At 43.8% G+C, this 24,453-nt stretch overlaps 1 protein-coding gene across 2 annotated transcripts in view; it reads right to left on the minus strand.

The window, feature by feature from the left end:
* The window catches only part of RIMS2 (regulating synaptic membrane exocytosis 2), a 1,127,809-nt gene that overhangs the window by 169,113 nt on the left and 934,243 nt on the right, over positions 1-24,453 (minus strand). Inside the window, exon 19 of one of the 2 annotated variants that reach the window (XM_033933078.1) lies at positions 23,934-23,966. The exons of the other annotated variant lie outside the window; for it this stretch is intronic. Within the exon in view, the coding sequence (XP_033788969.1) occupies positions 23,934-23,966 (33 nt within the window). The remainder of the gene's footprint in view (positions 1-23,933; positions 23,967-24,453) is intronic. 2 annotated transcript variants of the gene reach the window in all.

Genomic DNA, 24,453 nt, shown 5'->3' on the forward strand with positions numbered 1-24,453 from the left:
CAGGAGTCGGTAGGAAGGGGTTATGTGATCGGACTTTTTCAGCCCGAAAATCAGCCTGACTGCTGCATTTTGTATCAGTTGTAGTCTCTGTATTTGCTTTCGGGAGATTGCCAGATGGGTAATGTTGCAATAATCAAGGTGGCTTAGTATTAGGGATTGTACCAGAATTCTGAATGCTGATGCGTCGAAGTATGCTCTAATGGACCTGAGTTTCCATAGAGTAAAAAACCCTTTTTTGGCCAGGGAGTCCACGTGGTCTTTCATAGTTAGACCTTGGTCCAGTATTACCCCCAGAACCTTCATTGTTGGTTAAATGGGGTAGTTAAGATTGTTAATGCATAGTGATTTTGTCGTGATTTTGTCGTGATATGTGGGTGTGGCGAGGCTATAAAGAATTTGGTTTTGTCTGAATTGAGCTTCAGTCTGAATTCTGAGGTCCATTGTTCCATCAGGTTTAGAGCCTCTGTTGCTGTGGGGGTGATTTCGTAGGGAGATGTATTAAACGGGATAATGATTGTGAAGTCATCTGCATAGCTGAATACTTTTATACCCCTCTGGGCCAGCTGCGTGCCTAGTGAAGATATATAGACGTTGAAGAGTAGCGGGGATAGTGGAGACCCCTGTGGAACGCCTGATGGGTTTCTCCATGTTTTAGAGAGGTTGCTGTTGAAGCGTACTTGATAGGTGCGGGTCGTAAGGAATTCTCGGAACCAGTCAAGTCCCTCACCTCCGATGCCGATTGCGTCTAAGCATTGTAGCAATTTTTTGTGATCTACCAAGTCGAAGGCCGAGCTCATGTCAAATTGCATTATTAAGGCATTATGGCCCTTGCTGAGTAAGTTGCGTAAGTATTCTAGGGTCGCTGCAATCACCGTCTCGGTGCTGAACAGAGGTCTGAAGCCAGACTGGGTTTCATGTAGTAGCGAGAACTGATCAAGGTAGTCCATCAATTGGGTGTGTACTAAACCTTCCATTATTTTTACGAAGAATGGTATGGATGCTACCGGTCTATAGTTGGTTACTGATGTTAGGGATTGTTTACAATTTTTCGGAATTGGAGTGATTATAATGTGGCCGTATTTCGTTAGGAATTTTCCGTTTTTGAAATTATTGGTCATATGACTCCACAGTGTTAGTTTAAAGTCTAATGGGGCCGCTTTCATAATGGAGGGGGGACAGGGATCTAGAATGCAGTTTGATTTAGTATATTTTTTGTAAAGTTTTGTGAAGTTATTCCATTCGGGATCCTGGAAGGAGTTCCAAAACATATCCACTGGTGTTTCATTTTCATGTATGTTGGCTATTTGATGTGCATATGTGTTGTTTGTTGGGCAATTGTTCCTTAGGTTCACAATTGTAGGGCGCTAAATGACAGTTTGTGAGTATAAATGATAGGCCAATTAATGAGGCTATATTCAAAAAATTAGGACACCCCATGAAATATTCAGTTCTTTCTTAAGAAATGTTCACATATCTATGTCAAATCTTTTTTTTAATCTATCTCTGGAAAAGAAATGGCAGGTAAACAAACATTTTCCTTGATTTACTCATGAAATAAAAGATATTCACAAAAATGTGTATTCTAACTGAGGAATAAATTAGGACACCCCCACAAATCCTCCCACTTAAAGTGGCTCAAACCACACACAGGTGCATCACATCAGGTGCACATGATTAGAACATCGTTACTCAGCATTTTGAAGGAGGTTTGCTTTACTTAAAATCTCAGACATTTAGGGCTCCTTTTATGAAGGTGCACTACAATGCCACACGTGCTAACCCCATGCTACACAGAAAATACTAAAGCCAGCTCTATGGAGGCATTAGCGTCTAGAAAGCGCGGCTTTGTAATGCATGCTAAAACCGCTAGCGCACCTTCGTTAAAGGAGCCCTTAGTTTGGTGTGCTCATGACTGCTGTGGTGAGAGTGAACACCATGTTGAGGTCAAAAAAGCTGTCCGAGGCCTTCAGAAAGAATATTGTAGCAGCTTATAAGTCTGGTAAGGGATTTTAAAAGATCTTGAAAGAATTTGACATTTGTTATTCCACGGTCCGGAAAATAGTGTACAAGTAGAGGACTTTCCAAACAACTGCCAACATACCCAGGTCTGGCCAACCAAGCAAGTTGTCCCCTAGAGCAGACTGCAAGATGCTAAAAGAATTCTCCAAAAACCTTAAAATGTCATCATGGGACTTACAGCAGGCTCTTGCTACTGTTGATTTGAAAGTTCATGCCTCTACAACCAGAGACTGCACAAATTTAACTTGCAAGGAGGAAACCTTTGCTCTCTAAGAGAAACATCAAGGCCAGACTGAAGTTTGCCAGAGAGAACGTAGATAAACACAAGGACTTCTGGAATAGTGTTTTATTGACAATGAGTCTAAAATTGAATTATTTGGACACCAGAAAAGAGGACATGTTTGGCATACACCAAATACAGCATTCCAGGAAAAGAAATTCATACCAACTCTGAAGCATGGAGGTGGAAATGTCATAGTTTGGGGATGCTTTGCTGCAGCAGGACCTGGCCAGCTCACCATCATAGAATCCACCATGAATTCTACCGTGTATCAGAGGGTGCTTGAGGATCATGTGAGATCATCTATAAGAAAAATAATGCTGAAGCGGAACTGGACCCTGCAACACGACAATGACCCAAAACATACCAGTAAATCCACCAGGGACCGGCTGAAAACTAAGAAATGGAGAGTCCTGGTGTGGCCGAGTCAAAGCCCTGATCTTAATCCCATTGAGATGCTGTGGGGTGATTTGAAATGAGCTGTACATGCAAGAAACCCCTTAAACATCTCACAGCTGAAAGAATTCTACATTGAGGAATGGGCCAAAGTTTCCTCAGACCAATGTCAGAGACTGGTAGATGTATCTCACTGCAGTTAGGGTGTCCTAATTTATTTCTCAGTTAGAATATACATTTTTGTAGATATCTTTTGTTTCATGAGTAAATCAAGGAAAATTTTTGTTGTTTACCTGCAATTACATCACTTTCTTTTCCAGAGATAAATAGAAAAAAGATTTGACATCGATATGTTAACATTTCTTAAGAAAGAACTAAATATTTCATGGGGTGTCCTAATTTTTTCACATGACTGTATATTCAGTGGTGGAATACTGCCAGGGAGCACAGAACCTGTACATCCCCAGATTTAGAAAAGGGTGCAAAAAGAATCAAACAAAAGACCCAGTGTGGATAAGCAATGCAGTGAGGGCAGCGATACAGGACAAGAAACTATCGTTCCGGAAGTGGAAAAAGGACAAAACTGAGGAAAACAGGAAGGAGCACAGGGAACACCAAAAAGAATGTCACAGAGTAGTCAAGAAAGCAAAAAGAGAATACGAAGAGAGACTGGCCAAGGAAACACGAAATTTCAAATCTTTCTTTAGATATATTAAAGGGAAGCAACCGGCGAGGGAAGCAGTGGGACTGTTAGATGATGGAGACATAAAAGGAGCGATAAGGGGGGAAAAGGAGGTGGCTAACAGATTAAACATGTTCTTCTCATCAGTCTTCACAAGCGACGACACATCCAATATACCGGAATCCAAATAAACCTTTAACGGAGACCCAGAGGAAAGGCTTTCGACACTAGAAGTAAGCCTCAAAGATGTACTCCGGCAGATAGACAGATTGAAAACCGACAAGTCCCCAGGCCCGGACGGGATCCACCCAAGGGTATTAAAGGAACTGAAAAATGAAATAGCAGAAATACTCCAAAGAGTTTGCAACCTGTCCTTGGCAACAGGGGTGATCCCGGAGGATTGGAAAATAGCAAATGTTACACGTATCTTCAAAAAGGGATCGAGAGGAGATCCAGGAAACTACAAACCGGTGAGTTTGACTTCAGTGCCAGGCAAGATGGTAGAAGCAATGATAAAAGACAGTATTTGTGAGCATATAGAAAGAAATGGGCTAATGAAAGCGAGCCAACATGGCTTCTGCAAAGGAAGATCATGTCAAACGAACTTACTATACTTCTTTGAAGGGATAAACAGCCAGATGGACAAAGGGGATCCCATTGATATCATATACCTTGACTTTCAAAAAGCCTTTGACAAAGTACCTCATGAGCGGCTACTTAAGAAACTGTGGAACCACGGGGTGGGAGGGGACGTACATAGATGGGTTAAACACTGGTTGGCAGGCAGAAAGCAGAGGGTTGCAGTGAAGGGCCACTACTCAGGCTGGAGAAGGGTAACGAGCGGTGTCCCTCAGGGGTCTGTGCTCGGGCCGCTGCTATTTAATGTGTTTATAAATGACTTGGAAGTGGGGACAAAGTGCGAAGTTATAAAATTTGCAGATGACACTAAAATCTGTAGCAGGGTTAAAACTATAGGGGAATGTGAAGAACTGCAAAGAGACCTGACAACATTGGAGGAGTGAGCGAATAAATGGCAGATGAACTTCAATATAGAGAAATGCAAGGTCATGCATATAGGGAAAAAGAACCCGATGTTCAGCTACAAAATGGGGGGGGGGGGGGTTGGCTCTGGGGGAAAGTAACCTCAAAAAGGACTTGGGAGTGTTGGTGGATACAACAATGAAACCAACGGCGCAATGCACGGCAGCCTCAAAGAAAGCGAACAGAATGTTGGGTACTATCAAGAAGGGTATTACAACAAGAACAAAAGAAGTCATCCTGCCGTTGTATCGGGCAATGGTGCACCCACACCTGGAGTACTGTGTCCAGTATTGGCCACCATACCTTAAGAAGGATATGGCAATACTTGAGAGGGTCCAGAGGAAAGCGACACGAATGATTAAGGGCATGAAAAACCTTTCATACACTGAAAGGCTGGAAACACTGGGGCTCTTCTCCCTGGAAAAGCGGAGACTCAGAGGAGACATGATAGAGACCTACAAGATTATGAAGGACATAGAGAGAGTAGAGAGGGACAGATTCTTCAAACTTTCAAAACATAAAAGAACAAGAGGGCATTCAGAAAAGTTGAAAGGGGACAGATTCAAAATGAATGCTAGGAAGTTTTTCTTTACCCAGCGTGTGGTGAACACTTGGAATGCGCTTCCAGAGGGTGTAATAGGACAGTACAGTACTGGAGTTCAAGAAAGGATTAGACAATTTCCTGCTGAAAAAAGGGATAGAGGGGTATAGATAAAGGATTACTGTTGGGCCACTGCGTGAGCGAACTGCTGGGCACGATGGACCTCAGGTCTGACCCAGTGGAGGCATTGCTTATGTTCTTATGTGTATAAACTGACAGCTCCCACATTACACTTTACAAATGATAAAAATTGGATTCTTTTGTTTTATTGAAAATGGAAGCCCAAAACCCCCGTATCAATGTGCGGAATGTAACACGGGGTTGGTAGAGCCCTCATGTCGCCCATCGGCTGGGGGATGGGCGGATTAGTGGAGGTAGAGGGGGAAGTAAGCAGGGAAGGAATGGGTGAGGGGCCTGTCGGGTAGAAAAATTTTTAAACAATTGGTGGAGGGGCGCGTGAGCGAGGTCTTAAAGTTGGGACCCTGGAGGACTCAGTTCCTTCTGAAGTCCTCCAGGGCGGTTTTTCCTACCCGCCCGCCCGTTGTGTGGGGGCAGATGTTGATAGCTCGGGGGAGGCGGATCTCCCAAGCTACTGGGTCATGGGGCTCATCAGGTGATAAGCATTGCGACGGCGGGGAGCTGTGGCCGGTGCATCAGGTGACCCTAAAAAGGGGCATGAGGGACATGCCACCCCTCTGACCCTTGCTGTGGTGGCTAGGTCGAGGGAATAAATCTAATTCATTTGGTAGCTCTTTATATGATGTTAAGAATGTTAATGAAGTTGATTTGTTTATGCTTATGGTTAATAAACTGAGCTGCGGCTAATTTTACCAACCAGAAGACTGTAGCGTGTTTTTGGTAAAGCTAAGGGGGAGGGTTATGATGGAAAAGAGAGGGGTTTGAGTATTTAGGCGGACAGCAGGGCCTATCTAGATCCCGCTGTTACATGTGATGAATACCCTTTTCTAGGGGAATTATTTTTGAATTTGTGAGGTTTTTACATCTCTTTGTTATGCTTTTGTTTATTTTTTGAATTCAGATTCATGCTGATATCATCTATCTTAGGATTTGGAAGTGAGACTAGGATAGGCTATTATACAAAAAGTTTCAATTAGGTTACATTACTCCTGCCGTTTTGTTGCACCTTCCCAAAGTCTACTCTTTCTATCAAGCTCTTTGGGAGCAAGCTCATAACTTAAAAGCTGTGGCTAAAAACTTAAATCCAAATCCAAGTTTCAAGTTTATTAAAATTTTGTTATACCGACCATCACAAGTATCTGGTCGGTTTACAATAATAAGATATTAAAATTATAAAAAAGTTGAATATAAAAAAACAAAATAAAGACAGGAGGGATAAGGTCGATACAAAGACTTGATTACGAAGGGTATGAGACAAAAGGGGAAAAAAGGGAAGGGAAGGTTTTTAAGTTACATTGTATAAATAAAAATAAAATGAGGAGAGGAGGGAAGGATAAAATGAGAGGAAAAAAAGGGGTATCGCTTCCTGGAAGTGTTTTTGTTATCCCGTTTTTATTTGGGACAGATGCTACACAAGTGAGACAGAAGCCAGTAAATAGTTACCTTCCAAAATGCAAAATGTAAAATGCACTCCAAAACAGCCCACTGGGCCACATGGGTTGTGTCTTTTATTAGGAGCCAAATGCTGACCAAATGGTCTCCCTCCAAGGAGTTGTCTTCCCTTCTGATGTCCAGAGAATAACTATTCACTGACTTGTAATTTGCCTGTGCAGTGCTTATGATTTCATCTGCAAGCATTTTCCAAAAGTGATGGGTTTAATCTCCAGTAAATTTCACACTAACCATGCAATTACATATGCCATTCTCCTTGCCCCATAAAATACAAATGAAGTTTGGGACCCACGTCAATTCATTTTGTTTAGAAGTACAGTGGTGCCTCGCATAAAGAACGCCTCGTACAGCGAACGCTGCACACAACGAACTTTAATGTCATGATTCATACAACGAACTTCGTTTCACACAACGAAGTCGCCCGAGCTTCCACGATCGCTGCCGATGTATTGCATCCTTCCGCGCAGGCACTGCAGGCAGTCGTTAGTCACTGCGCTTAACTTAAGCACGTATCGCGGCAATCGTTCTTCATTACGAATTAAATCACGCACGCACGCACGTATCACTGCAGTCGTCCTTTTAAGATAAACTCAATATTTTTTATATATCATGGCTTCTAAAAAAAGCAGGAAGGTGATTTCTGTTGAAATGAAACGGGAAATAATTAGAAGGAGTGAATGTGGGGTAAAACAGTGTGACCTCGTCAAAGAGTTTGGCCTCAGCAAGACCACCATTTTCACCATTTTCACAAATTTATCTTTTTTTATGTCATCTTAGCATATTTTATGCTGCAAAACGAATAATTTTTTTTAACATGTATTGTTATGGGAAAACGCGTTTCACATAACGAACTTTTCGCATAACAAACTTGCTCCTGGAACGAATTAAGTTCGTTGTGTGAGGCACCACTGTATATAATCATAAGAACACAAGAATAGCCATACTGGGTCAGACCAATGGTCTATCTAGCTCAGTATCCTGTTTTCAACAGTGGCCAGTCCAAATCACAAGTACCTGGCAGAAGCAACATTCCAACACAAGGAGAGACTTCTACCATGTCTGTCTCCATAGCAGACTATGGACTTTTCTTCCAGGAACTTTTCCAAACCTTTTTTAAAACCAGCTATGCTAACCACTGTTACCACAGCTGTAACCTCCTTGATTTTGGCAATTCATCTGAAAAATAAATGCACATCTCTAATATTTTATGTTTTGCAAAGCCACACATGAAAATAATGCAAAGCTAAGGTAAAGAATTATGCAAATTCTTCAACTTAGTGTCATATATACTACTATGTTACTACTGTGTAAGTTCACTAGTGATTTTGCTGTACCAACATTTTTCACATATATTTTAGAAACAGATATTTTTTTCTCAAAATTTAACTACTAAGAGACTTGCAGTTACCATATTCTCTCTAATAATTGTCCCAGAAATTATTTGAAACACTGGATTTTCAGAAATCTAGGGTAGGCTATTAACGGAGGCACCAGTTTTCTCCTCTAGCTCTCCTCAGTGCGATAAGCATTTCTCTTCTTTAGCTCTCCTCCCTGTAATGACAATTTATTTCCTCCACCCTGTCCCCTGCAATAATTGGCATTGCTATCTTCCATCTTCCACTGCCCAGCCATATGATAACTGGATCTCTCTTATTACCTCATATCGAGGTTATGTGCTGGGCTAGTGTGGGGTCCTGAGCATCTACACATGCTTAAGGTCTTGATCACTGCTGAAAGGAGGCGGAGGGGAGCAATTCTGGGGGGTGGGGCAATTATAGGGAGAATCCTTATTTAGTTTGAAGGCCAAATTTTTAGGTGGGCAATTATTGGAGGTGAGCATTTATTAGAGACAATATGGTAATTATTTTGCAATGGTCTGCAATTTTGCATGAGCTTTATGACAACTAGTAATCCTGGAAAAAGCAGCACAAAGGAGCAAGCGGAAACTTTTAGGCCAATATACATATGTCTCTTTTATTAACTCAGAAATTTCACTGCCACTGCTAGTCAGAATAATAAAGCTGCAGGGAAAGCTACGTGTTCTTGGTATAAGAATAGTATCAGAAGAAAGAAGCAGGCACTATTGCTCTTGCATAGATAGGGCAATAATGATACGGCTCCATGTTATAGGAGACAAGCTATGCCGGTTCTGCTTTTACCCTGTCGAATGCATGGTGCTGTCATTCTGCTTTTCTTAGGAATCCAGCAGGGTAATTGAAACTACCACCATACATACAATGGCATAAAACCATGACTGAGTTAGCTTGTCTCCTTGCATGTGAAGCTGTATAGTCATCTTATGAAGAAGCCATTATTAAGACCCAGCTTTGATTACTATTTAATCCTGGAAGGCAGTAATTTTGTTACAACATTTATGGAACAGAAGCAATTCAGAGAACAGCTATTAAAATGGTACATGGTGCAAAACAGACCCTATAGAAAGAGGCTTAAGATACTCAAAGCATACTTTAAGACTAATTGTCAAAAGCAGTACATTAGATCAATAAATCAAATAAAACCTTTTAGAAAATATAAAGATAAGGGGATATATATTAGATACATTTAAACTACCTAGGCAAATTTCTCTGAAAATTGTGCTTATACTGCCTTTTAGAGGCACTAAAGACAAGTACATGCTGCTTTTTAAAAAAAAAAAAAAATTCATTTCCAAAGCAATATAGCATTTAGGGGTCCTTTTATTAAGGTGCGCTAAATGCTAAGGCATCCATTATATTCTATAAGCGCCTTACCATTTAGCGTGCGCTAAATTGGTTAGTGCACTTTAGCACCTTAATAAAAGGACCCCTTATTTTTTTTCTAGATTTATCCCCCTCTCCTACAAAGCTGCGCTAGCGGCTGCTGTGCGGTAACGCCCCTGAAGCCCATAGAGATATAAAGGGCTTCGAGGCCCTTACCACGCAGTAGCCGGTATATCTTGGACAGACCATCTGAAAAATCTCTACATTTGGCCTTCAATCTCAGTCTTTGACATGGTCCAACCTTATTATCTTAATTTCTTTTTTAAATCTTACTAATGAGTAAGATTTACAAATTGGATAGAACTAGAGAAATATTATCCCCCCTGAATTAAGATCAAGCTTGAAATATCTGACCTTTCAAATTTACCCCTCTTTTACTAAGGCCGATTTAGTGCATGCTAAATGCTAACGTGTCCTTGGTAAAAGGACCCCTTAGTTAAGAAAAGACTGCTTAAGAGACTTGGCAGAAGTTAAGAGACTTGGCAGAAGGGCTTCGAGGTAAAATAACATTATTCGCCGATGACGCCAAACTGAGTAATGTAGTGGGCAAATGCACAACAGACGAAGATTCAGTGCCCGACAACATGACGCACGACCTACTCCTACTGGAGCGATGGTCTAGGACATGGCAACTCAACTTCAATGCCAAAAAATGCAAAGTTATGCACCTGGGCAGCCAGAATCCATGCAAGTCTTATACCCTTAATGGCGAGATCCTAGCAAAAACGGTAGCAGAACGAGACTTGGGGGTAATCGTCAGTGAGGACATGAAGTCTGCCAATCAAGTGGAGCAGGCTTCGTCCAAGGCAAGACAAATCATGGGCTGCATACGAAGGGGTTTCGTCAGTCGTAAGGCAGAAGTCATTATGCCATTGTATAGATCCATGGTGAGGCCCCACCTGGAATACTGTGTGCAATTCTGGAGGTCGCATTATCGCAAGGATGTGCTGAGACTGGAGTCGGTGCAAAGAATGGCCACCCGGATGGTCTAGGGACTCAAGGATCTACCATACGAAAAACGGCTTGACAAATTACAGCTATACTCGCTCGAGGAGCGCAGAGAGAGGGGGGACATGATCGAGACGTTCAAGTATCTTACGGGCCGCATCGAGGCGGAGGAAGATATCTTCTTTTTCAAGGGTCCCACGACAACAAGAGGGCATCCGTTGAAAATCAGGGGCGGGAAACTACGAGGTGACACCAGGAAATTCTTTTTCACTGAAAGAGTGGTTGATCGCTGGAATAGTCTTCCACTACAGGTGATTGAGGCCAGCAGCGTGCCTGATTTTAAGGCCAAATGGGATCGGCACATGGGATCTATTCACAGGGCAAAGGTAGGGGAGGGACATTAAAGTGGGCAGACTGGATGGGCCGTGGGCCCTTATCTGCCGTCTATTTCTATGTTTCTATGTTTCTATGATCAGATATGATTTAGCCATTGTTGTTGACCTAGGCGATACACTAGCCTCCAGCGACCACAACATGGTATGGTTCAACATCAAGATAGGCTTCACTAGATCAAACACAGCAACAAAGGTCCTCGACTTTCGGGGCACTGATTTTAAACGCATGGGAGACTTCGTCCATCAGGCGCTACAAAACCAAGCTGAAACCAATAATGTAGAGGCTATGTGGTCAATCCTGAAATGCACCTTGCATGAGGCAACAAACCGCTATATAAAAACAGTAAGCAAACGACGGAGGAAGAACAAGCCCCAGTGGTTCTCTGCAGAGATCTCGGATCTTGTCAAGGAAAAAAAAAAAAGCTTTTATTTCCTACAAGCATACAGGAAACAGGGTGACAAAAGAAGACTATCTGACCAGGTCTAAAGCAGTCAAAGCGGCAGTCAGAGAGGCCAAGATTCAAACAGAAGAACAACTAGCGAAAAACATTAAAAAGGGGATAAATCCTTCTTCAGATACATTAGCGACAGGAAACGAAACACAGATGGGATAGTACGTCTCAGGAAAACAGACGGAACCTATGCAGAAACGGATTCTGATAAAGCCAAACTACTAAATGAATACTTTTGCTCAGTCTTTACTTGTGAGGCGCCGGGGACCGGTCCACAACTGCAAGCAAGGCAAACCTCGGAAGACCCGTTTCAAAACTTCAAGTTTACACCCAGCAGCGTCCATGGCGAACTATCAAAACTCAAGGTGAACAAAGCCATGGGACCGGACAATCTACACCCCAGGATTCTTAGGGAGTTGTGTGATGTCCTGGTGGAACCGCTATCCGTGCTGTTCAATCTTTCCCTAAGTACCGGAAAAGTCCCCATGGACTGGAAAACAGCTAACGTCATTCCATTGCACAAAAAAGGTTGCAGAACGGAAGCTGCGAATTACAGACCGGTCAGTCTCACCTCAATAGTGAGCAAACTCATGGAAAGACTTATTAAACAGGAATTAGATACGATCCTGACCGAGGAGAATCTACAGGATCCCCAGCAGCATGGATTCACAAAGGGAAGGTCCTGTCAATCCAATCTGATCAGCTTCTTTGACTGGGTTACAAGGAAACTGGATATGGGGAAGTCTCTAGACGTCGTGTACTTGGACTTCAGCAAAGCTTTTGATAGCGTCCCGCACCGCAGATTGTTGAGCAAGATGACTTCGATGGGATTGGGAGTGATATTGACGACATGGGTCAATGACTGGTTAAGCGGTAGAATCCAGAGGGTGGTGGTTAACGGTACCCCCTCCAATACATCGGAGGTGACCAGTGGAGTGCCACAGGGATCGGTCTTGGGACCGATCCTTTTCAACATATACATAAGAGACCTGACTCAAGGGCTTCAAGGTAAAATAACACTATTCGCCGATGACACCAAACTATGCAACATAGTAGATAACAGCACCTTACCCGACAGTATGGAGCAGGACCTGCTCTTATTGGAACATTGGTCCTCGACTTGGCAGCTGGGCTTTAATGCCAAAAAATGTAAGGTCATGCACCTTGGCAGCAAAAACCCATGCAGAACTTATACTCTGAATGGTGAGACCTTAGCTAGGACTAGGGCAGAACGAGATTTGGGAGTAATCATTAGTGAAGACATGAAAACTGCCAAGCAGGTGGAGAAAGCTGCATCCAAGGCTAGACAAATGGCGGGATGCATCCGTAGAGGTTTCGTCAGCCGGAGGCCCGAAGTCATAATGTCCCTGTACAGATCCATGGTGAGACCTCATCTTGAATATTGTGTTCAATTCTGGAGACAACATTATCAAAAAGATGTGCGGAGAATCGAGTCGGTTCAGCGAATTACCACCAGGATGGTCTCGGGACTCAAGAGCCTCCCATATGAGGAAAGACTGAATAAACTGCAACTATACTCGCTCGAGGAACGTAGAGAGAGGGGGGACATGATTGAGACTTTTAAATATATCACGGGCCGCATCGAGGTGGAAGATGATATCTTCTTTCTTAAAGGACCTTCAACCACAAGAGGTCATCCGCTGAAAATCAAAGGTGGGCAATTTCATGGTGACACCAGGAAGTATTTCTTCACCGAAAGGGTAGTCGATCATTGGAATGAACTTCCATTGCAGGTGATTGACGCCAGCAGCGTGCTCGATTTCAAAAAGAAATGGGATATGTATGTGGGATCTCTAGCCGGGTGAAGTCTGGGGGTGGGTCATTAGCGTGGGCAGACTTGATGGGCTATAGCCCTTTTCTGCCGTCATATTCTATGTTTCTATGTTACAGTTTCCTGATACAATTCCCTTTAATTCGGGTCCACCCTCCCTCCTGATTGGCATATTAAGAGGTTAGCTAAGGTTATAACCGCAACTCCAATAATGAGTGGCAGCTTTTAAAAAACATACAAATTAGAATTGAGACAACCAAGTCAGGATGACTTAAGTTCTGCTAGTGTTTTAGAATAAGATCTGGTGCCTTTGGTCTTGTTCTAAAATATAATGAAAATGAGACATTTCCACACTTAAACACATGGAAGGAGCATCCATTTTACAAAGCGAGAGCAACAGCCAAAAAAAAAAGAGGCAAAAAAAAGGGGAAGGTCCAATTCTATCTGCAGTGGGAAAACCAGCCAGGAACAAACAAACAAAACTGCAGACGTGTACAACAACGTAGGCAAAATTTATTGTTACAAAAAATTAATATTTAAAACCTTTTTACCAAACGGGGGACCCAACACGGTCCGTGTTTTGGACAACCTTCATCAGGGGTCCATGGTAGAAAGGAAAAAAGACAAATGTCACAAAAAATAGCTATGGACAAAATTCAGTAGAAAAAAACGGACTATATGTATCGCCGAGCGTCACAAATAATCGTGAAAACTCACTAAGGTCCCCCGTTTGGTAAAAAGGTTTTAAATATTAATTTTTTGTCACAATAAATTTTGCCTACGTTGTTGTACACGTCTGCAGTTTTGTTTGTTTGCATCCATTTTACAGTCATAAATGTCTAAAATATTCACAGAGTCAACACGGCAACAAATATTTATGTCTTAGCACATACATGTTTATGTTCTAAAATGATAGCATACAGGCGATGTGCCAGCACATAAAAGGTTTTTATCAGCCACTTTTTAAACTTACATGTTTATTTTATACTAGTGTTTAAGCCCGTTACATTAACGGGTGCTAGAATATATGGCTGTCTGTCTTTCTTTCTTTATGTCTCTCTCCCTACTCCTGTTTCTTTCTTCCTTTCTTTCTGTCTTTCTCCCTCCTGCAATTTTTTTCTCTCTCTCCCTGGCACCCTTTGCCTGTCTGTCTTTATTTCTGTGTCTCTCTGGTCCCCTGTCTGTCTTTATTTCTGTCTGTCTCTCTCCCTAGCCTCCTTTGTCTGTCTGTATTTCTTTCTGTGTCTCCCCCCCCCCCCCACTTTCCTTTGCAGAAGCAGCAGTGCTATTTCCCTTCCCCTCCAGATCCCTGTGAAGTAGTAGCAGCATTTCCCCCCACCCATCCCCCATTCCCTTCTCTCCCCCCCACTTTCCTTTGCAGAAGCAGCAGTGCTATTTCCCTTCCCCTCCAGATCCCTGTGAAGTAGTAGCAGCATTTCCCCCCACCCCCCCCATTCCCTTCTCTCCCCCCCCCCCCACTTTCCTTTGCAGAAGCAGCAGCGGTATTTCTCTTTCCCTCCAGGTCCTTGCTGAAGCAGTAGCAGCATTTTCCCCCACCCCCCATTCCCTTCTCTCCCCCCCCCCCACTTTATTTTGCAGAAGCAGCTGTGATATTTCCCTTCCCCTCCAGATCTCTGAGAAGTAGTAGCAGCATTTTCCCCCACCCACCCCCCATTCCCTTCTCTCCCCTACCACCACTTTCCTTTGCAGAAGCAGCAGCGGTTTTCCCTTCCCCTCCAGGTCCCTGCTGAGTAGTAGAAACATTTTCCCCCACCCCCCATTCCCTTCTTACCTTGAGCTGCCCTGCTCCGTTCGGCCCCTCCCCCTTCCCTTCCCGTGTGCTGCCTGCTGCGGCTGAAGGTTTTTTTCGGCGACTCCTCCTGTTAAAACTCCCCCCCCCTCCCGCATCCGCTCCTGTTCAAAGCGGCCTGCTGAGTTTCGCGGCCGCTGTAACGAACCTCGCAGGCCGCTCTCCAACTCGGTAGCATGTTCCCTCTCCAACTCGGTAGCATGTTCCCTCAGCAGGCCGCTTTGAACAGGAGCGGTAGCGGCTGTTGCAGGAGGATTGGGGGGGGGGAATTCGTGAGCGGCGGCAGGACCATGAGGCGGGATTGAGTTTTTCGGCTTCCCCTATCTGGGGAAACCGCCGTGCCGAACTGAGCTGTGCGTGGGGCCGTAGTAAGCGCGGGGCATGCTGCAGTCTTGGCGGCCACGGACATACGGATCATGGAAGCACGCCGATAAGACTGCGCATGCGCCGCCTACGGTTTTATTATATAGATGAGGCTGCCAGAGATTCTAATATCCCTTGTCAGGTTTGCATTAGGGCATCAACCACTGAAGGATTAAAGGGATGACCTTCTCTTATCTCTTCAGTGGAGTACAGCTCAACATGAGCAGTTTTCTGAAACCTAGATGTCCAGGTAACTGCTGTGACTCCCCAAATTAATTTTACAGACGTGTACTTCCCTTCTGAAATGAAGAATACCTATATATTTTTTAATCACACCTTAATCCTGCCCAAATGATACTCAAACCATGCCCCTTTCTCATAGGCACATTTCTTTGTTTTAGATATGTATATCTCTGTTTTGTATCACCAAGAGTTAGACATTTATTCCTGGTTTTCAATTTTATTCCTAGAATGTAATGGGTTACAGGATCCGAGGCAACATGGTTTTACTAAAGGTACAGTGGTGCCTCACACAACGAACTTAATTCGTTCCAGGAGCAAGTTTGTTATGCGAAAAGTTCGTTATGTGAAACGCGTTTTCCCATAACAATACATGTTAAAAAAAATAATTCGTTCTGCAGCATAAAATATGCTAAGATGACATAAAAAAAGATAAATTTGTCAAAATGGTGAAAATGGTGGTCTTGCTGAGGCCAAACTCTTTGACGAGGTCACACTGTTTTACCCCACATTCACTCCTTCTAATTATTTCCCGTTTCATTTCAACAGAAATCACCTTCCTGCTTTTTTTAGAAGCCATGATATATAAAAAATATTGAGTTTATCTTAAAAGGACGACTGTATACAGTGAGAGAGGGCAGTTAAGCGCAGTGACTAACGACTGCCTGCGCGGAAGGATGCAATACATCGGCAGCTCGGGCGACTTCGTTGTGTGAAACGAAGTTCGTTGTGTGAAACGAAGTTCGTTGTGTGAAGTTCGTTGTGTGAAACGAAGTTCGTTGTGTGAATCAAGACATGAAGTTCGTTGTGTGCAGCGTTCGTTGTGCGAGGCGTTCGTTATGCGAGGCACCACTGTAAATTGTGCCATACAAATCTGATTGAATTTTTTGATTGGGTGACCTGAGAATTGGATCAAGGACATATGCTAAATGTAATTTACTTAGATTTTAGCAAAGCCTTTGGCATGGTTTCTCATAGGAGACTCTTGAACAAACTTGAAGGGTTGAAGTTAGGACTAAAAGTGGTGAACTGGATTAGAAACTGTTTGACGGACAGACGACAGAAGGAAATGGTTAATGGAATTTGCTTGGAGGAAGGAAAGATGGGGCCGATCCTGCTCAATATGTTTGTGAGCGATATTGCCAAAGAGTTAGAACGAAAGGTTTGCCTTTTTGTGGATGATACCAAGATTTGTAACAGAGTAGACACCAAGGAGGGAGTGGAAAATGTGAAAAAGGATCTGCAAAAATTATTTATTTATTTAGATTTTTATCCCATCCTCCTAGAAGCTCAGAACGGGTTACAACAGAACATTCATAGTGTAAGTTATGGACATGAGCAGTTATAAACAGAATTAGAAGAATGGTCTAATATCTGGCAACTAAAATTCAATGCAAAGAAGTGCAGAATAATGCATTTGGGGATTAGAAATCAGAAGGAGCTGTATGTTCTGGGAGGTAAAAGGCTGATATGCATAGATGGGCAGAAAGACCTTGGGGGTGATAGTGTCCAAAGATCTAAAGGCAAAGAAACAGTGTAACAAGGCAGTGGCTGTTGCCAAAAGGATGCTAGGCTGTATAGAGAGAGGCGTAACCAGTGGAAGGAAGATATTGATGCCCCTTACAGGTCCATTGGTGAGACCCCACTTGGAGTACTGTGTTCAATTTTGGAGACCATATCTGGTGAAGGACATAAGAAGACTTGAAGCGGTCCAGAGGAGGGCGACAAAAATGATAGGAGGTTTGCACTAAAAGTCGTATGAGGAGAGACTGGAAGCACTGAATATGTATACCCTAGAGCAGGGGTGTCAAAGTCCCTCCTCGAGGGCCGTAATCCAGTCGGGTTTTCAGGATTTCCCCAATGAATATGCATTGAAAGCAGTGCATGCACATAGATCTCATGCATATTCATTGGGGAAATCCTGAAAACCCGACTGGATTCCGGCCCTCGAGGACCGACTTTGACACCTGTGCCCTAGAGCAATGGTCTCAAACACGCGGCCCGGGGGCCACATGCGGCCCGCCAGGTACTATTTTGAGGCCCTCAGTATGTTTATCATAATCACAAAAGTAAAATAAAACCATTTCTTGATCATATGTCTCTTTAGCTATAAATTACAATATTATTATTAAGACTTAGCCAAAAGGAAAGATTTATAAACTATAAAGAGTTTGACCTCATGCAAAATTGTCATTTCTTTAATAAGACATTAACTTTTTTTTTTTCTGAGGCCCTCCAAGCACCTACAAATCCAAAATGTGGCCCTGCAAAGGGTTTGAGTTTGAGACCACTGCCCTAGAGGAAAGGAGGGACAGGGGAGATATGATTCAGACGTTCAAATACTTGAAAGATATTAACATAGAACAAAATCATTTTCAGATAATGTTAGGAAATTCTTCATTACAGAGAGGGTAGTTGATGCCTGGAATGCGTTCCCGAGGGAGGTGGTGGAGAGGAAAATGTGACAGAGTTCAAAAAAGCCTGGGATGGGGGTGGTTGGGGGGGGGGGGTTTGTTGGCTGTGATGGTTTGGATGGGCTGGAGTGAGCTTTGACAGAGACTCCAGTAGATGGAACCTAAGTATAGTACCGGGCAGAGCTCTGGGTTTCTGGCCCAGAATTATCTAAGAAAAAGGGCAATTTAAATTAAATCATTCATTAATTAATTAAATTTGTTTTCTATCTCATTCTCCCCAAAGAGCTAAGAAAGGGTTAAAGATTAACATACATGGAAGGGCATAATTGAAAGTGTGCCCAAGTCTGAGATTGGACGTTTTGTGCAAGAAGACATTCACAAACCCAGTAGGAACAATATCCATTTCCAAAACTGCCAAACGTCTTATCTTTTATTTTAGAAAATGAGCTCGGTATAAGTTTTGGTCCTCAGGACGTCTACCTTTTTTGCCCATTTTCGAAAATAAAAACGGCCATATGAAAAAATGTACAAAAGCAAATTTTGTAGATGTATCCACCAACTACCTTGTTTGATCATGGCAGAAGGAATCCCCATCAACTGAGCTGCGGAACCCTAAACCCCTCCCCCCGACATCCCCTGTCAGATTTTCTCATATTGAAAATAGGGCACACAGCTGCTTTCTGTACAACTTGTAGCAAGTAATAAGCTTTAGCTGGAAGACCCAAATCCTATATAATAAAAGGCTAACTCGCGCATGCGCACTTCTATTTGCGTGTTCCGTGCGCTGTAGGTCTGTGGCCGAAGGAGTGCGCATGCGCGCGAATACGTCACCACCCGATCGCCTCCACAAGCCGGACCGCAGCCAGACGACGATCTCCGTTCCTCCTGCCGCCGCCCACCCCCTTCTCTTCCTGCGGGCCCTCATGGCGATTCCAGCAGCATGTGCATCAGTCTTCACACGCTGCTTCGGGCCCTTCTACTGCCCTGATTTGCTCTGCCGCGTCTCTGATGATGTCATCAGAGACGTGCCTGAGTAAATCAGGGCAGTAAAAGGACCCGAAGCAGCGTGTGGAGACTGATGCACACACTGCTGTAATCACCACGTTTGTAGTCCGGACCGCGGGAAGGGAAAGGGGGGGGGAAGGAGGGCTTCGAGGGAGCCGGCTGTCGGCGGAGGGCATAAGCGGGCCCAGGACGGACTTGCTCCAGCTCTACAATCCTGTCCCTTAAACTCCCTGGCCGCCTAAGTTATTTTAATTTGAAATCTGCCGCCGTCGCCGCGACTCCTCTCTCATCTTCCAACATAATATAAGTGCAGCTCATGAGAGGAGCTGCGGCGGCGGCTTTGAAAACGGCTCCCTTAGTTCTTTGCTGGATTTTTTTTTTAAGTTTAAAGCTGCCGCCGTGGCTCCTCTCACGATTCCAGCCTGTGTCAGAGAAGGCTTCCGACGCAGGCGGGATCGTGAGAGGAGCCGCGTCGGCATCTTTAAACTTAAAACAAAATCCAGCAAAGAACTAAGGGAGTCGTTTTATGTGCATGCTGCTACGAAGGAACAGGTGAGGGGGAGGGAAATGCTGATGCTGATGCACAGGGAGCAGGCAGGCATGGCAGGGGGGAGAGGGAAAGGGGCTGCTTTGGGGGTAGGGGTGTGCTGGGGGCACACAGCAATCATGGGCAGGGGATCACAGAGCAGGCAGGCATGGCTCAACAAGGGGAGAGGGAAAGGGGGCTGCTTTGGGGTGAGGGGTTTGCTGGGCCAGACAGCAATCATAGGGGGCAAACAGAAGGGGGCCACGGAGCAGGCAGGCATAGCACAAAAGGGGGCAGGGGCATTGGGAAACGGGGCTGCTTTGGGGGGAAGGGTGTGCTGGGGGCACACACCAATTATGGCGGGGAAGAGAAGGGGGCCACAGAGAGATAGGCAGGCATGGCGCAATGGAGAAATACAGGCAGGCAGGGCGCAAGGCAGGGACACAGACAGAAAAAATGACAGACAGACAGCATCCAAGCACAGAGAGAGAAAGAAAAAAAAAAAACAGTCGTCTACTCTAGCACCCGTTGGACAGGGGGAGAACAAAAGAGATGCTGATGGACAGGGGGGTTGAAGAAAAAGGAACGGAGGACTAATGTTGGACAGGGGGAGAAGGAAAGAGGTGCTGCTGGACAGGGGGGAGGTAAAACAAAGGGAGAAGGGCTGCTGCTGCATAAGGAGAGCAGTTAAGGGGTGGTGGTGGACACAGGGGAGGTAAAAGGAAGGGAAAATGGACAGGGGGAGCAGGCATGGGGTGGTGATGGACAGCCAAGGAAAAAGAAAGGCAGAATGAAAAAAGCGGCTAAGGAGAGATAAAGAAATAAAGACAGACACACATACATATGTTCTAGCACCCGTTAATGTAACGGGCTTAAAGACTAGTAATGTTATAATAGTAACCAAATTAAATGCTGCCTATTCTAAAATATTGGCAAAGACATCTCACAACTTTCATTTTGAAAAAAAAAATTTCACCATACTACTTTGTTTATTTGGGATCAAAATATTATTTGAACTCTATAACTATACCTAAGTATGATACTTTCTTTTTTCAATAGAAGACAAAAGTTTTGTTGTTTAACATTGTAAGGCAGTTAATCAATCTTTTAAATAAAGAAATAAGCGCAAACATCCTTTACAGTTAGTTCTCTATCCACAGTTCACAGGATTGTACCTAAGCTGCCCATACAGCTTAGGGGATTCTCCAGTCCAGATTCCCTAACATGAAGGATATGACTTGGAGGCATATAGCTGAACTGCCCCAGCCCTCTCCCACTGACCTGGGCTCCTCCAGACAATCTTGGTACAGTGTTGGAACTCCACCAGTGTTTGGGATCTTCTAGCCATTCTTGGTGCTGTGATGGTACTCTAAGCCACTGTGAATCTGTGTTGGAACTGTCAGATGTTTAGTGGCCTTCTGGCCAATGATGGTGCTGCTATAGTCCCCTTCAGGTATTCTGAAGTCTTCCAGCTAATATTCTGCTTTGGCCTTCTCCCCATTCCCGGAGGACTATCTTCTATGCTTTGTTCTGTTTTGTTCTTCTTAGGTAGACTGGACTCTTGATGCCACTATTAGTGCCCGTTGTCTCTTTTTTGGTAGTGGGATCTTCAGGCTACTCTTGATATCTTGGAGTGCTGTTAACTCTGTGTCAGAAACCTGCCAGCAGGCTCTAAGCAAGTTTTGATTAACAATGGACGTAAAATTCACAATTAGTGTTTGAAATGCTGCACTAACCACTAGGCTACTCCTCAAACTTATTTTCCCAACTGATTTCAATAGAGATAAATGGAACACATTAAATGAATCATTTGGTAGATGGGGAAATAATCCACTTCAGTTTTAAAGCAAAACAATCTAGAGGGGACGATGGGTTGGATTGTTCACTTTCAAAGAGATTGCAGATATCATCTATAACAATTTGCTCCTTTCATTCATCTGCATTTGATCAGACAGCTATCTCTTTTCTGGGTGAGGATGGCCTGAATATTAAAATGTATGCTATTTATTCAGTATAATAGCTCATTCTGATATTGGTACTGTAAATACCTATATTTATGATTCACCAGCATTCAAAAATTGCAAAACAAATCAACATTTAAACATTTATTCAACTGTAGGTTTATGTCACAAAAGCATACCACACTTCTCTTAGAAAGTCTTCAATGACATCTAATTAGATTTCATGTTTGGTTAATGATTTTTTTACTTTCCTATAAAACTCTAAAATAACAGTGAACAATGCACATACAGATCAAATTGGTTTGGTGAGTTCCAATATTTTCAGACTCCCTTTTATTAAGCTGTGCTAATATTTGAAGTTACTACATGTTAACAGCCCAAATTAAATTGTTGTGGCTGTAAAGCCTTTGTGTTAAATGCCAAGGCATGCTCAACATCATCTCACACTGTAAATACAGAGATAATATACTTAGGAGACAATTCCTTAAGTGTTCTCCTCTTTACAGGCACACTGACAAAATGCAGGGAGTGCCTATTCTGTAACAGAAGCTGAAATGAGAGGGCTGGGTGCTGCAAGAGGAGGGGGGAGGGAAGGGCTCTAAAAGGGGTGGGAGGAAGCTGATACTGGAATGGGTGATATTATACAATATTACTCCTGGTAAAAGTAGTTAGCTTAGCAGGGTTTTTAAAAAGTTTAGACAATTTCCTAAAAGAGAAGTCCATAGGCCATTATTGAGATGGCTTGGGGAAATTCACTGCTTATTCCTAGGATAAGCAGCATAAAAATCTGTTTTACTACTTGGGATCTAGATAGGTACTTGAGACCAGGGTTGGCCACTGTTGGAAACAAGATACTGGGCTTGATGGACCTTCGGTCTGTCCCAGTATGGCAATTCTTATGTTCTTATGGTGGAATTCTGTGCAACTGCACAGCACAGAATTTGCTAATTCCCACATTTGCGCAAAATTCTGCACATGCTGTTAAGAATTCTGGTCAGAGTTTCTATTATGTTATGTTATTCATCTTTTTTCAAAATATTTAGCAAACTAATTTAAATCATCCTTAGATTATGTTATTTTTAATCTTTTGTTCACCGCATTGAACTTACAGTTATACGGTTTATAAGTACAATGTTATGTTATGGTCTGCCTCTGATCCTCTCCCCAACAGACTGACCAAACAAACCCCTCCTCCCGTGACAGCTAACATAATTACTGACCTTCCAAAGAAGCAGCAGTGATGGTGGCTGGCCGGCTGGCAAGGCAGCACTGTGAACAGGCTGCTTGTGGCCAGCTCTTCTAGGGCCTTCCCTCTGCCATGTCACTTCCTTGTAGTTGAACGATGTGGCAGAGGGTAGGCCCTGGCTTGGTAGCTGCAAGCAACCTGTTCATAACACTGCCTCTGCCAGTTGGCCACCACCACTGCTGCTGCTTTGGGAGGACCATGGGTATGTCGGCTCTCATGGGGAGGTTCAGTTGTTTGGAGAGAGGCCAGACTCACATGGGGAGGGGACATGGATGCTGGACCACAATTTGTGGGGGAGGAGAGAACATGGAAGGTAGCTCCACAGGGAGGGGGACATTCATTCTGCAATGCAAGTGGGGGGGAGGAGGGAACATGGACGGTAGGTCCACAGGGATGGGACATTGATTTTGCAATGCAAGTGGGAGGAGGAGGGAACATGGATGCCGGACTGCAAGTGAGGTGTAGAGGAGGAGACATGGATGCTGGGCTGCAAGTGTAGGGGAAGAGAAGGTGATGAGGTGACATGGATGCTAAGCCCACAGGAAGGAGGGGAGAGCACATGAATGCTGGACTGCAAGTGGGTAGAGAGGAGGTGATATGGATACTGAACTGCAAGTGGTGGGATAAGAGGAAACATGGATGCTTAACTGTAAGTAGAGGGAGAGGAGGGAACATGGATGTTGGACTGCAAGTGGGGGGGAGAGGAGGGGACATGGATGCTGGAGTACAAGTGGGGTGGGGGGGAGAGGAGGGGACATGGATACTAGACCTGCAGGGGGAGAAGGAGAGGGGAAGGGACATAAATGCTGGACCTGTAACTAGGGGGGAAAGGAGGCTCAGACCAGAAAGGGGGGGGGGGGTTTGGCATAAGGAAGAGATGCTTGGCCGTACAGAGAGGGAGAGAGAGAAGCCAGACCATGAGGAGTGGGGAAGGGATTCAGGGTGCAAGTGAGAGAGGTGGTGGGTGGACCAGCAAGTGGGGGGTGGGAGGGAGGATAGTAGAGAGAGGAAGAGAGAGTGGCCAAGACTAGGAAAGGGGTGAGAAGGGAGGAAGAGATTCATAGCCAGTGGAAATAAGGAGAGATAGATACCAAATTATGGGAGCCAAGAAGGGGATTCAGGGTGCAATTGAGAGAGGGTTGGGAGACAGAACTGCAGCTGGAATGAAAGGGAACTGAGGAGCTTGGAACTTGAGAAAGGAAAAGGCAGGAAGGAATTTCAGGCCTCAGGATAGGAGAATTCTACGCAAAACACTTCAAATAAACTTTGCAGAAATTTGAAATATTATGTGCAGAATTTTCAAGTTTTTTTGCACAGAATTCCCCCAGGAGTAAACTATATAGAACGGTATATGACAAAATCTGCAGGACAAGTAAAGGTTTAAAGCAGAGGAAAGCATTAGAAGAGACAGACCTGAGTTTCTCCTCCTTGGTGAGTTCACTTCTTCTGTTATCACATCATATAATGAACAGACAGAGACAAAGGAGATGATTGTGAGTGGATGTACTCAGAAGACATAAACTGACTGAGAGGAAAGAACTTAAAACAGTTTTAGAGAAAAATATGCAGTACACTAATAGTACATGAGAAAAGATAGCACTGAACATTGCACAAAAGAATACAGAAAACAGAGAAAAGGCTTACTAAGGTCCGCTTTTACTAAGCCATGGTAGAGGTTTTTCTACCAAGGCCCAGAGCACTAAATGCTCCAGTGCTGCTCCAATGCTCATAGGAACTGTACGAGCATCAGAGTAGCGTTGGAGCATTTAGCGCTCCGGGCTGCAGTAGAAACCTCTACCGCAGTTTAGTAAAAGAAAAAAAAAATGGGGGGAAGGGAATCTATAAATGAAAAAAAAAAAAAACCCCATAGAATTAGTACTGGGAAAAAAGAGAACATATGTTATAGTTAGCAAGCCTGGCAGTGAGAATGAGG

The sequence above is a fragment of the Geotrypetes seraphini genome, chromosome 2 (genome assembly GCF_902459505.1).
Source record: "Geotrypetes seraphini chromosome 2, aGeoSer1.1, whole genome shotgun sequence".
Classification (NCBI taxonomy): domain Eukaryota; kingdom Metazoa; phylum Chordata; class Amphibia; order Gymnophiona; family Dermophiidae; genus Geotrypetes; species Geotrypetes seraphini.